General features: G+C 48.1%; 1 protein-coding gene across 1 annotated transcript; it reads left to right on the top strand.

Annotated features, from left to right (window-relative positions):
• Positions 1-13,227: 13,227 nt before the first annotated feature.
• Positions 13,228-13,892, top strand: TMEM174 (transmembrane protein 174). Its single transcript, XM_074953776.1, is given in 2 exon segments — positions 13,228-13,372; positions 13,375-13,892. Coding segments are annotated over 2 exon segments (663 nt in total).
• Positions 13,893-15,007: the final 1,115 nt, after the last annotated feature.

The raw sequence follows: 15,007 nt of genomic DNA, 5'->3' as shown, positions 1-15,007 counted from the left end.
AGGCACTTTTCTCAAGACAACGAATGGGAGACAGATTCCATCATAATTCACAACATATTTCAACAATGGGCACCTCTCAGATAAATATGTTTGCTATGGCCATGAACAAGAAATGCGTCCAATTCTGCTCCAGAGGCAAGCTGGGTCACCAGTCCATGAGGGATGCCTTTTACCTTCAGTGGTTGTTGGGTCTAATGTTTGCATTTCCCCCCGACACCTCTAATATAAAAAATTCTACTCAAAATAAAAAAGGACAAAGCCAGAGTTAATAGTTCCGACCTGGTCCAGACAGATATGGTTTCTCTACCTGATACAGTTGGTCATGTACTCACCAATCATTCTCCAGGTCACCCCTCATTTTCTCTCCCAGAATGATGGGAAGATCCTTCACCCCAGAGTTCTTTGCCTCAAAGCAGGTCTAGATGATGGTTCACCGGATTAGAAATAACCTGTTCAGAGGAAGTAAAAAATTAACATACTTATTTTGTTATGGGGTTAGTGATTACAGCTGGTCTGTGCCTCCAATGGGGCTGTGGGAGGCAAGAGGTAAGGCAACCTGAAAAATCAGAAACTGTGGAAACACTAAGTTCCACTCAGTCATATCCCTCAGAACGTGCCCAGACAAAGCATCAAGCATATCCAAAAGAAATAGTAAAAACAGCTAAGCTGTCAAAATACTAGCTAGCCTCATAGCAAAATTACCAGGTTTCTCTACAAGAGTTTTAAGTGCACAGTAACATTGATGTGGATAAAATGAGACCCTTGCTATGCTCTTGAATGAACTCACACAAAAAACTGATAAAAGACAAATTCATCCAACACTCAGAGGTGAACCCTTTTCACAAAGGAATACTCCACATCTGCCATCTCAGGTCTTTTCATCCTGAAAGGAAACCTGCACACCACCCTGAAAACATGAGTTTGAGAGCTTAAATTCATAATATTGCTAGACACTAAAAATCATGGACATAATAAAGACACTGGATTTATGGTTTATTTCAACAAACTGCAGTCCACTATCGCCTCCCCCTTTTTGTCCTATGAGTACAGCAGTGTTATGTGGCCACTTCACCTTGAATGGTCTCTTAAAATACATGTTAACTACTTATACTAAACAATTTATGCCACCTTGTATTTAGCTGTGACACTCTGAGTACGTTTCCCAGACCTGAAAAAGAGCTCTATGTAAGTTCGTCTCTTTCACCAACAGAAGTTGATCCAATAAAAGATATTACCTCATCCATCTTGTCTCTAAAATCCTGGGACCAACACAGCTACATCAGTACTGCAAATAACAGTGTCCGCTAGTCAGAAAATGCAGACTTGGAGACTTCCAGTATTGGAGGCAGAACCGGACTTGGATACCAAGGTGACATGCTCAGAAAGAGAACCAGTATTAATTTGCATCAAGCCACCGTACACTTTTTCAAATGTAGTCAACATCCGCTGTGCTGCTACTTCATAGTCTGACGGTCTATAATTGTGGTCTCACTCCAGCCCCTAGGGGACAAAATTAAATTAAAATCGCAGATTCAGCCAACAGGCCCAAAGCTTGAACGCTGCTAGAGACTAGGGGTATGCCTACACTTAAAATGCTACAGCTGCACAGCAGTAGCTCTTCAGTGTAGATACGTATGCCGTTGGGAGGGGTTCTTGCATCAGTATAGGTAATCCACTTCGGTGAGAGGTGGTAGCTAGATCAATGGACGACGTCTTCCATTGTTCTAGCACAAGCTATACCAAGGATGTGGTTGGCTTCGTTACATCTCTCAGAGATGTGGATTTTTTATACCTAGAGAAACAGCTATACCAACGTCAGTTCCTAGCGTAGCCCAGCCCTAAGCTACCCTATCATTCCCAGCGGCAGCTTGTCTAGCACATGTGAGAATTAATTTGCTGGACTAGTATAGAGCCGCTTGTACTTCTGCAACATGTGCTCTACCTGGTCTGAGGCTGAACAGAGGGATGTACAGCCTGCATCTTTGGTCTAGTCAAGCTATGACTGAGGCAGGAAATGGGCAGGGGCCAAAGGTACTTTAACCTGGCTTTTGCACCTCCCCCTATTCTTCTCCATTTGGACACCTGAGGTAAGGTGGAGCAGCCTCAGGGCTGCTCTAAATTTAAGCTAGATTTCAGCAGCCCCCAAGTAACAGTTTTGGCAGAAGAAAGCAACCAGCACCCAGTCTGCCTCTGCCATACCTTCCACAGTGGGGGAGGCACTGTGGACCTCTTATGCTAGATCATTTTACCTAGGGAACATTGTTATACCAGGGGACAATATATGTTTTGCCAGTGGTGCAGAGCAATGTAAAGAGCCTGCAACATAGTATAGCTCTGGTCCCCGCCCTTCCAAGAGTGTCCACTTTTTAAAAAAATTCTCTTCAATATAAGCAAGGTAATCATGTATTAATTAAAACAAGTAGCTCTTTATTCTTCTATAATGTCACTATAGTTCCATGTTTTACAGCAAAAATTAGCATGACTTATTTGCTAAAGCATTGCTAAACCTTTGGTCTCCAGTGTGGTCCTATACGCTGCTTAACCTAAAAACAACCTGGGTGCGAGCATGCTTTTAAGAGAAGCCATAGGCCAGATTTCTTTCAGAGGGGGCTGAGCACTTGGGACTGAGGCACTGCAACACTCAGTGCTGTCTTGCCTAACTTCTAGGCACCTAGAACATCAGAGGCCCACCACTGCTATCCGAAGTTAGGTGCCTAGGTTCCCTATATGGATGGGTCTGAGTTAGGCACCTTATAATATGATCCACAAAAGCCAGCACACTAGGCAAGAAGCCACCTAAGCTAGCCAATGGGAGATGCTGATTGGGTGAGGAGGGTGTGCATAAAGCCCCACCCCTTTCTCGAGAGACGTGTCTTTGTACCAGTCCATGAAGGGGAATCCCTCTCCTGGTGTTAGCAGAGATGGATTAAGATTTACTGGAGCCCTGGGCACAAAGAATTTTTGGATCCCTCACCTCCCCAGCTCCATGGGGGCCACGCCCCCTGCTCCTCCTCTTCCCCCAAGGCCGCGCCCCTTGGCCAGGCCCCACAAGCCGAAGCTGGTCTGTGGTAAGAGCCGCCCCAGCCACCCAGGGAGATGGGTCACTGTGAGGAGGCCAAGACCAAAGTGGCAGAGGAATCCCCCCACATCACCCTGCGCCCTGCTGCCTCCCTCCATTGTCCTGAGGTCCCTTTCATGGCCTTGCATCACAGGCCCACCCTGCTCCTTGTATCTTGACCACAGCAGACACACATGCACACATATCCATGGCGCCCAACCGTAAGGCCAGCCCTATTATTTCCAAACTCCACTGCCTTCATGGATTATTGGCATCAGGATACACCTGCCAAAAGTAAAACTCCTAGACTGAGTGGCATAAGCTCTAGTAGGCTACTAGCATTAAGATTTAAACCCTCTCCTCTAGTGGCCGAGATTCATGCTTTCAGTATATTAGGCTGTATACAATAGGGCCACAATGACTGGATTCACATTCACGAGACAAGGTGGGTGATGTAATAGTTTTTATTAGACCAGCTTCTGTTGCTGAGTGAGACAAGCTTTTGCACTTACAGCCCTGAAGAGAGCTCTGTGGAAGCTCGGACACTTGTCTCTCACCAACAGAAGTTGCTCCAATAAAAGATGTGACCTCACCCATCTTGTCTCTAATACCCTGGGCCCAACAGGGCTTCAACAATACTGCATACAAAAATGGAGGATTCACATTACGAGCCCAGAGTGACCATCACACCAGGGCACTATGTTCAGGATTCATATTTCTAGCATAATGTTGTCTTTGCACCAGGGCATGAGTGTTACCAGCATAATAAAATTCTTATAGCAGGGTGTGAGTGCCAAAAATACACAATACATGCACACTGGGATCCGCACAGCAGGATAGCAGGGTTGGAGGGCATGTGCACAGTACAGTGGAGCTGCATGCCATCCCTGAGTGCAAGGGTTCCTGCAAACAGCTGTAGTAACAGCAGGATCTACACTAGTGGCCCAGTAGGAGTTGCATGGCAGGGCACTAATTCACAATCCCAATGCAATTGGATCCAAGCACTAGGTCTTTCGGACCAGACTTTGTACTGCCAGAATAGTGGGAGGGAATTATAGAAGTTGGAGGAGAAAAAGCCCTCTGTGCTCATCCCATCTTGGTCTAGCTCCCTGCCCATGCAGGGCTGCTCCTTACAGCATGTTTTGTCCTGTCCCCTTTTGGCTTGTCTACTTGACCGCTTATGTCGATGAAAAAGCCACATTCCCCCGAGCGACGTAAGTTAAAGAGCTGTCTACACCGCGCCCACTGACAGAGCTTCCAGTGCTCGTTGAGATGGAGTAATCACACTGATGGGTGAGCGCTCTCCCAGCGACGGGTCACGTCTTCACCCGACACGCTACATCAGTGCGGCTGCAGCAATACACCTGTGCTGATGTAGCGTGGTAGTGAAGACAAGCCCTTGGGGTTTCCAGTCATTCCCTGGGGAAACAGTTCCGCAGCCTAAGGCAGAGATCACACTGCCAGGAAGGTTTCCCTTGATAGATTTGAGTTTCCCCCTCTTAATTTTGTCCTGTTACTCGGAGCACCGGTTTGTGCAGAGCAGGGTAACAGTCTCAGTGTGAGAGCTGCACACCAGCCCCAGCCAAAGGAGACCCTCACCTCCACGGTCTTGGTGGGGAGGTGTCTGTTTCACCAGAGGGTGGAGGGAGAAGGGTGTTGCACCTTGAGCTCTGGAGAGAGGACGTAAATGGGGAGGGATGCAGAGATGCTTGGCTTCTTGCAGACAATTTAAACCGCAACAGGGACGTGTCCCAGGAAGAGAGGAGACCCAGGTGAGTGGGGGGCTTTGGGTGTGTCCCAGGGGGATCCCAGGTCTGTAGAGGATATAGCCTCTGGAGCGGGAGGATCCCAGGCTATGGGGGCAGATGGCCCGGGGGATACTGGGCTCTGTGCAGTGGTGCACCATGAGGGGTGGGCACAGAGGGAGGCAAGGCAGAGGCTACCAGAGTCACTGCACTCCAGGCCCTGCATTCAGCACCGCAGCTGCCGCAATCTGCGGCCAAAAGTTGTAAAGTCCCATCCCAGCTGCCGCAGTGAGAAAAGCCCAGGGGAGCTGCAGCGCCTGGAGCAGAGCGAGAGAGCAGGTATCTGGGAGCACCCTGGGGATGCCAGAGTCTGCTGGGATGGGGCTTGGCTGAGCCACAGATTTAAACACTGCTGAAAGGGCTGCGAGAGCAGACATGGGCCCCGGGGGCAGGTGTGCCCCCCCATAAGCATAGTTTGACTGCTATATCTGGGGTGGGGGCGGGGAAGGGGAGCATGTGCATGCTGAAGCCAGTTCCCCTGGCTCACTGGCTCTCTCCCCAAGCCTGGAGTGGAACCTGGGCAGTGCTGTGGGGGGCAGCTTCATTGGGAGTGGGGAGTTTGGGTGCTGCAGTTACTCAGGAAAGTCAGATGCACAGTGCCTCTCCCCACGCTTCCTCTCCCAACTGTCCTTTGCCCCTAATCCCCCCACAACCCCTTACCCCATGGCCTCTTCCCCTCACCCTACCCCACCCTCCTTCCCCCATTCTTACCCCACTCCCTCATTATCCCCCCCACTCTCCTTCTCTTCCCCCCCCACTGCCTCTTCCCCCACTCCCTTCCCCAATTCTGCCCCCTCCCATTTCCATCCTCCAACTCCCCCATTCCCCATTGCCTCGCCCCCCCAACACCACCTCCCTTCCCCACTTCCTCTCCAACCACACCTCTCTTCCCCCACTTCCTTTCCCCCATTCCTCCCCACCCCCAACAGACTGAGCAGAGCTGCTTGGCCAGCGGCGGATTAAGATTTGTTGGGGCCCTGGGCATAAAGAACATTTGGGCCCCCACATCCTTCCCCCTGCCATGGGGCCCTGCCCACAACTCCTCCCCTTCCCCCAAGGGGTGGTACAACCTAGGGGGCAGGGATATAGGCCAGGGGCTGCTCTCAGGCAGGTGAAGGCCCCAGGACTACCCACAGCTGCCTAGGTGGCTCTTATCATAGCCTAAGGCAGTAGTCCCAAAACTGTGGTGGGATGCGGTGGGGCCCGGGTCAGCCCGCCGAGGGGGATGGGCAGGGTGCGCCACCCAGCCCTGCTGTGCCCCCAGCTCCACTCTGGCCCCGTCCCCAACACCACACATGGCTCTGCTCCAGGCCCCAGCTCCGCTCCTGGCTGGGGCCCCAGCCACACCTCCGGTCCTGCTCCCAACCATGGCCTCTTGCCCCACAGCAGTCACCGGCTCCCTTCTCTGCCCATCCCGCCAGCCCCAGCTCCCGGGGGCGAGCACAAGCTGGTTAAGGGGGGGCACAACTTATGCCAGCTCCAGGCAGTGGGGGCAGGGGGGAAGGGAGAGGGGGCTTGGGCCAGCTCCTGGCAGGGCAGTGGAAGAGGGAGCTTGGGCGAGCGGCTCACCTACCTTTGCCCAGGGCTAGGGTGAGGACAATACACCCTCCTACAGCTGTGTCTTCCGGCCTGGCCGGAGGCAGGGCTTGAGGGGGAAGAGGAGGAATGGGGCAGGGGGAAGAGGAGGAGCAGGGCCAGATTGCTGGCGCTCCTACAGGGGCCCCCAAATTAGCTGGGGCAGCTGGGCACGGCCCCCCCATGGGCCAATACAGTAATCTCCCACTGTGCTCAGCGCTCGCATAAATGGGGGGAGGCAGTGGCATGTGCCCCCACACATCATCCCTGTTTTGGGGGGGGGAAGTGCCCCCACAGACTGCCCCACATAGAACGCTCTTACCCCCACCTAAGTCCCTCTGCACTTGGATCCTGCTGCTGGGCTGAGCCTGCTCACCCGCACCTGGTGCGCCTGGCTCAGAGGGGCAGGGCCCCAGGGTGTTTCTGGGGCAGGCCTGGCCCTCGCACTGTGTCAGGGTCGGATGCAGCCTCACTGCCGAGCCCCTGTCCCGGGGTGGGGTGGGGGAGGGGTGCAGGGTAATCTCCCACCTCCATGCAACCAGTGGCCTGTGCTCCCCACTGCCATGTTGAAGCCTCCACATTTATTTACTCACAAATAAAATTTGCAGAATTTTAAAATATTGTGTGCAGAATTTTTAATTGTTTGGTGAAGAATCCCCTCAGGAATATGAGGTGCTGTGCAGCTGTGATGGTAGGACTGTGAGGAAGGTGGTGGGCAGTGGGGAGGTCTCTGGGCGGGGGGGCTCTGGGCGAGAGGTGTGGTGTGCAGGGTACTGTGCAGTTGTGGTGGGAGGCCAGTGGGGGAGGTATGTGGGAGGGGTGGGGGCTGGGCATAAGGGTGGGGCACTGGGCCCTGGGGTGGTGTGGTGCAGGCCCGCCCGCAAGGGGAAGGGGCATGCTGGCAGCACAGGGCTGGTCAGGCCAGTGTGCGTCTGGCAGCTGCAGGTTTGTAAACAGTGCCATCCTGCTGGGCTGTGCAGAGTGGGGCTGCTCCCGCCACACTGTGCCTCATTCCCCTTCAGTCTGGAGACTGATCATCCCACTCCCCTGCACTTTGCCCCGTGGGGGCCCACAAATATGTTTGGGGACAGGTCCACAAAAAGTTAATCCAGCCCTGCTGGACTCCCCCCAGTTCCAGTGCTTCTGGGCCCCCAGAGTCTCCACCTGCCCCTGGGCCCCCCACCACAGAGAGCCGAGCTTCCTGGGTGGCTCTGGCCCGGCTCCAGCTTCCAGGCTGGCTAGGGGACAAGAGCTCGGGGGAAGAGGAGGAGTAGGGTGGAGGGGCCCTGAGCGGAGGAGAAGAGAAGCTGGGGGTGGGGCCACAGTTCCAGTGCTCCTGGAGGCCCCCAAATTGGCCGGGGCCCCAGGGCACGGGCACATGCGGTAACCCGCCACTGAGCGCTGGGTGCCTACATCATTTCCTGTTAACTTGAGTTCCTCTCCTGCCTCATTCCCCACAAAATGGCTGGCGGCAAAGCTCATCTTACAAAATTTAGCTCAATGGTTAGAGCACTCTCCTGGGTTGTGAGTGACCCAGGTTCAATTTCCACCCCCTCTGCCTGAAGGAAGAAAGGATTTGAATGGGGTGGGAGTCTCCCACCTGGCAGAAGAGTGCCCTATCCTGTATGTCAGTGGTTCATCTGATGTGGGGCCCCCACAGTCTCTCCCCTTGAACCTGTCCCACTGCAATAAATAATGAGAGTGTCATTGGAGCAGGAGGACTGGACCCTGTGACTGCTAGCGCCCTGTGGGTGGGGCAGTGCCCTAGCCAGTAGGCTCCAGTGATAGGTATCTAGACAGCTAGATGGAGGCAGCAGTGTATAGGCCCGGAGACAGAAACATAGGCACCAAGGGACCTTTTATCCTAAAAACTTAAGTGCTGAGCAAGTTTAGGTGCCTACTGTGTATCAGGGGGACAGGGTGATATAGTGGCGACTAAAACTGGGATGTAGGTGCCTAATTACCTTTGTGACGTCCACCCTTACAACTCTCCAAGTGAAATGAATGGACCATGTAGGTGTTCAGTGCCTCTGAAAATCAGGCCGGTATAGTTTGGCTCTGTACAACATCGATTACAGGGCTGCAATAATCACTAACCCTATTTTTGAGTGTTTAAGTTTGTAATGACTTTCAAGGCCACATCCACACTAGACTTTTCCCAAAATTGCTCATGTGTTGCCATTAGTATAGCTCCATCAATGGCAGCAATGGTGGGCATGCTAGTGTAGGCAGGCCCTTGGTGTTTAATCCCCATACCAAGTTGTCTAACCCTGTTTTTAACAGAGTTAGACAATGTGGTGACTAAAATGCTGGCAGGCTAGATCCACCAGAGCTCCTGGCACTGGTAGACTAGCAAGAGCAGAGGCACCAGAACAGGGGAGGGGGTCAAGCAGCCATGGCCCCATCACTTTTAAAGGTGGGAGGGCTATGCCCTCCCACTTTTTACCGGTTATTAGGGTGAGTGATGGGTGGAGAGGAGCAAGTAGGGGGGCAGCAGCACAGAAGAAAGGTTGGCAATATCATACCATGCCGTCCTTACTTCTAAGCTGCTGCGGCCAGTGGCTTGGCCTTCAGAGCTGGGCTCCTGGCCAGCAGCTGCCACTCTCCAGCTGCCCAGCAGCAGCACAGAAGTGAGGGTAACAGTACTGCACCCCCCAACCCCCCATAACCTTGCGACTCTCCCACAACTCGATTTGGATTAGGACCCATACAATTACAACACCATGAAATTTCAGATTTAAATAGCTGAAATCATGAAATTTGCTATTTTTAAAATCCTATGACTGTGAAACTGACCAAAATGGACCTTGAATTTGGTAGGGCCCTAGTTATAAAAAATAACCAGAATGGATTTGTCAAGAACAAATCATGCCAAACCAACCACATTTCTTTTTTTACTGGGGTTATTGGCCTAGTGAGGGGTGGGAAGGGGGAAATCAGTAGACATGATATAGCTTTTGTCAAGGTTGAATCCCCACTCCGGCACTTCCAGTGCAGAAGGTTCGGGCTGCAAGGATTTAAAAAATTAATACTGGCCACTCCAGGCTTGTATTAAACTCCCAAGGTTACAGCTTTTCTCTGACCGTGGCTTGGTACATGATGCTACCACCTAAATGCAAAAAAAAACCAAACCCCTTTGGACCCAGGAAGGAATACTTGGGAATTCCTCTCTGTTGGGTACCCTCAAGCCCTTTCATGCCCCCCTCTGGGGAAGAGCTGAGAAAGAAAACAAAGAAAATTAGCTGTGCTATCAGCTAATCAAACAACATGCAGAAACCTCTTAGGACACCAAAAATCCAATCCTGTTCTTAAAAAAGGTAAATTTTATCAAAAACAAAAAGGAAAAAATACATCTGGAACTTAGGCTTTTGCTAGATTTTAAAAGAGCAATTCCAAAAATTAAGCACCCAAACTAGCTTTCTTGGGAATTCAGTTTAAAGGTTACAAGCAAACAAAAGCATCTGGGGTTACCACAGAGGAGATCCACAAGCCAAATAAAGAAATAAACCTGGTCTCGTCTAACTAAACATTCCTAATTTACTTACATATTTGGGGGGTTTCAAATAAGTAATTCTAGGTATGATCTGATTAATTTTCATACCTTGTTCAAGCCTTTCACAGCATTGCTGCTTATAGCATTGCTGCTCCGTGTCTCGGAGAACAACAGACAAAGGGAAAGTTTCTTTCCCAATTTAAAAAGTTCTACCTTCCCATTGGCTCTTTTGATGAGGTGCCCACTCCTTTTCTTTTACCTGTGGGCTTGTTAACCCTTTACAGGTAAAGCAAGCAGAGAACAGACACCAAGAGGGATTTTATAGCTAACTGGCTGCCTGAGTGTCCATAAGAGAGCTACCCCCCGCCCCTTCAGTTATCACAGCTTTTATAGTAAGGTTTTTGATACATTCCCACATGACATTCTCATAAGCAAATTCAGTCTAAATGAAATTACTAAAAGGCAGGTGAAAAATTGGTTCAAGGACTGTACTCAAAGAGTACTTATCAGTGGTTTGCTGTCAAAGTGGGAGGGCATATCTAGTAATGTCCCACAGGGGTCAGTCCTGGGTCTGGAACTATTCAATATTTTCATTAATGATTTGGCTGCTGGAGCAGAGAGTATGCTTATAAAATTTGCTGATGACAGCAAGCTGGGAGGGGTTGCAAGCACTTTGGAGGACAGGATTAGAATTCAAAATGGCCTTGACAAATTGGAGAATTGGTCTGAATTCAACAAGATGAACTGCAACAAGTACTTCACTTTGGAAGGAAAAAGTACTTCACTTTGGAAGGAAAAAATCAAAGGCACAACAACAAAATGGGGAATAACTGGCCAGGCAGTAGTACTGTAGTACTCTGGGGATTATAGTGGAGCACAACCTGAATATGAGTCAACAATGTGATGTAGTTGTGACAAAGGATAGTATCACTGCAAGGTGTAGTAACAGCAGTGTTCGACGTAAGATGGGGAGGTAATTATCCCGCTTTACTTGGCACTGGTGAAGCCTCAGCTGAAGTACTGTGCCCAATTCTGGGCACCCCAGTTTTGGAAAGATGTGGAGGGAGTCCAGAGGACAGCAACAAAAATAATAAAAGGTTTAGAAAACCTGACACAGGAGAAAAAGTTAAAAATGTTTAGTCTTGGAGGAGGGGGGAACAAAAAAAAAAACCTACCCCAAAACCTGATAATCTTCGACTTGATAGCAGTCTTCAAATATGTTAAAAGGCTATTATAAAGAGGGCTATGATCTATCGTTCTCTGTCTACTGAAGGTAGGACAAAAAGTAATGGGCTTAGACTGCAGCAAGGGAGTTTTAGGTCCGATATTAGGAAAAACTTTCTAACTCTAAGTGTAGTTAAACTCTGCAATAGCCTTGCAAGGGAGGGAGTGGAATACCCACCACTGGAGGATTTTAAGAACAGGTTGGACAACACTGTCACGCATTGTCTAGGTTTACTTGGTCCTGCCTCAGTGCAGGGGACTGGACTTGCTGACTTCTTGCTGTCCCTTCCAACCCTACATCTCTATGGTTCTGTGAGTCCATGATGCTGCACTTATATATTAAATTATACTATATATAAATTTCAACCTAGAAACAGAAAACGGGGGTTAGTTTACGGAGGACAGTTGGAGTTTTAACTTAAATACTTCAAATTCTACCATCCACCCCAAACAGCAGAATGCTGCTCTAGCTCATTTTAAGAAAGTCAAGCTAGCAATGACCAAGAAAGAAGTCAATTGTACTGTTCAGTTCCACCTCTTGTGTAGCTATTAGTAAGATGGGTCATAGAATATAGGTGATACTTACAGGATGGTAGATCATGTATCCGGGTACACAGTAACTAAAATAAATGTAGGGTCATTGTAAATAACTAAGTGAAGAAGCACTCACAGGAAAAAGGGTTTACCTGATCCTTGAATGTATAAATGGGAATATCAGCTAGGAATAGAGATGTGACATTACATCTGTCTACATCAGCGATAATAATGTATCTAATTCTAGCATCTACATTTTAAAAGGAATGTTGGAAAAATTGGAGAGAGTTCAGAGATGATCTGCAAGAATGGTTTACGGTCTGGAAAACGTAAGAGATTAAAAGAATTTACTCCATTTAGTTTATTGAAGATAAAGTTAAAAGCTGACAATCTCAATCTATAATTACCTACACAGGAAGAAGAAATCTGATACTTCAGGGCTCTTTAATCTTTCAGAAAGATCCTGTGGTAGGACGTTGTGTAGTCACATTGCTTAATGGACTACTGGCAGGCGCTCATATATAACAGTGATGAGTACAGTAGAGCGGTGTTTCTCAACAACCGGTCTGTGGAGTGGCACCGATCCCTGAGATCTCCCTGACACAGTTTAGGAAGGCAGCAAGCTAGTCCCCGGTATCAAAAAGGTTGAGAAACTCTGCTGTAGAGACCCTATGTAGATTAGAAATTGTCAGAGCTCAAACTAGGAAAAAAATACATGTTTTTCCCACAGACAGCGATTGAATATTGGAACAGCTTCTTGAGGGCTGTGGTAGATTCCTCATCACTTTGAGTCTCTAAGATAATGCTCTTGGTCAACAACAAATTTAATAGGATTAAAACAGAGATAAGTGAGTGAAGTCCTATGGCCTGTGTTATGCAGGTGGTCAGCTTAGATGATCATCATGGCCCCTTTGGGGCCTAAAAATCAAAAATCTTTAACAGTTTTTTTTTAAATCATGGAAGTTCTGGACTCCAGGCAAAGGTGTGATAGAAGTCCAGCCTTAGCTATAAGTATCACACTACTGAGTGTTGTGAAGCATTCAGACTAAAGATGTTCTACTTGTGGTGTATTTTTCTGAGATATGACCCTGCAGATTTTGGTTGTGGGAGTGATTGCCCCCAGGAGATTAAGTAAGTCATCACAGTGCTGGTGACTAAATGTATGTTGGAAGCATCAACTGCAGTTGAGATATGGCAGCTGTATGTCTTTCCCAGTAAGCACTGACGCTATGAGGAACAGCCAAAGTTAAAGAATAGGATAAATAGAGGGACAAACAGCCATGAAATATTAAAGCAGTTTCCAGAAGCAAGCACCATAGCAATAGATAATTCAAGGCATTTTAAGTGAACCACTTCAGGCTTCACTTCCCAGACCTTTATTCCTCCAAGCAAAGTTTATTCCTTCACATGATGCACTCTGTTAACCATACACATGCAAAGTTCTTATATAACTAATCTGACCCTTTGACTTCAAATGCTATCTAAGATCTCTTACAAATTCCATCTCACTTGAGACCAAAGTGAATTGGTGTGTAGCAATGGAGCAGAACAACAACAGTGTAAAATATTTCTCTTTCAATGTATTTTCTGTCACTCCATATCAGCCCAACAGATCTGATGTCCTGGTGTCAGATGATGACAAAGCTGGTGCCACTTTACTCTTTTCAGGTGTTTTTTTAGGGATGGTGGGATCACTTTCACAGTGATGGGATGGATCAAATATGCTGGCATTATTCACTTTGAGTGGACTCAGTTATTAGGGCCTATTCTGCTCTCTGTTGGTGTGGCTTTTGTTCTGATTTTCATGTGCAAATTTAACATTCTGACATGTAATTCTTGCAAAGAACGTGATGAAAATGCATCAGCTACAGACCAGTCTCCAAGTGGACAATCCTTTGTTTTCACTAGAATTAACCAACCTATAACATTTCATGGTGCTACAGTGATACTGTATATCCCTCTTCCTCATCCAGCCCAGGAAGGCATTGCTGTGCATCCAGTGCTCAGTTACTGTGGTGTTGCTTCATCCAGTCGATCAACAATTCCTTCCCCAACCTCTCCTCTGTACTCAAACTCTCATACTGTCCATTCTCTGGATAACCCAGCTATTACTGAAAATGAAAACTACCCTGTTTACCTGGTAGCAGACACAAGAGATGAGAGGTCAAAATGTTTATTAGTTAATATGGATATAGTTATTTGAAATTTTAAAGCACTTCATGAGCACTAAGTAGTATTGTTATTATTAGTGCTATGTAGTATTGTTATCCAGTCAACTGTTATTGAACCCCAATGTTGTGGTGCTTTTTGTGTACAGCATTATTCATGTATTTATATTTTAATATGCGTGCTCTGATTTATGTCTATGTGGTATCTTGTATAATTTACCTGGGAAATGGTAATGTCAAAAGTTTGTTAAAATCGCCATCTTGAATGGTGTCTAGTAGTTGTTTGGCAGGCATATTGGCTACCCTTATCTTTGGAACTTTTGTTTGAGTTTGGCACTCTTTTGTGGAAAGGCGGGAAAAGGACTGGTCAGGTGGTCACTAAACTGCCTAGAGACTAGAGGATATAAAAGACCCACACATAGGCTGTCCTCCCTAGAACCACCAGAAGATCTCTGAGAGAAACCACCACAACTACTTACCTGAGAAGTAATCCTGATCCTGATCCTAATCCTAATTCTGGTTCAACAGTCATCAAAGGTCTGAGTCTCTCCTGCGCCGCCTGTCATCCCCAAGCACAGCGATAGGTCTGGATCCAACATCTCAAGGCCGAGGCAGACAAACGTTGATCTGTAAAGTATAAATACCTTTGTCTGTCATCTGTAGAGGGAGAGGGTTCTGGGCTTCATGCCCATGCAAGCCACTGAGATATTTTGTCCATATACTCACCTTATGTTAAATAAAGCACCTTTTTAGTTTACCTTTTCTTGTCTTTTATCCTTATTTGCACTTAGAGCAATTAGGTGATAGATCCTAATTCAGGGACAGCCATACTTGTGACTTCTTAGCAGGGATCCATAACATCCTTAATTTCTTCCCCCACATTGATACGTTGTAACAATTGGTGACCGTGGCAGGACTCCTGATTTTGGTCGCAGTGTTAATTAATTATAATTTACTTAGCTAAGACTTGCTAAAGGTCCATTGACCTTGCAGGAGGTGAGCCGCTCTCTCAGTGGCGATCGGAAGGCAATTCCGGCTCAGACCGAAGGGTCCGTGGAAGCCATGAGGTTTGGGGCTCAGGTCGTAAGACCTGTGGAAGCCACTAATTGGATTTTGGAAGCTCTGGCCAATAGGGCCCAGAGAGCTGCTG

The sequence above is a fragment of the Natator depressus genome, chromosome 5, assembly GCF_965152275.1.
Source record: "Natator depressus isolate rNatDep1 chromosome 5, rNatDep2.hap1, whole genome shotgun sequence".
NCBI lineage: Eukaryota > Metazoa > Chordata > Testudines > Cheloniidae > Natator > Natator depressus.
This window is presented reverse-complemented; position numbering and strand designations above follow the sequence as displayed.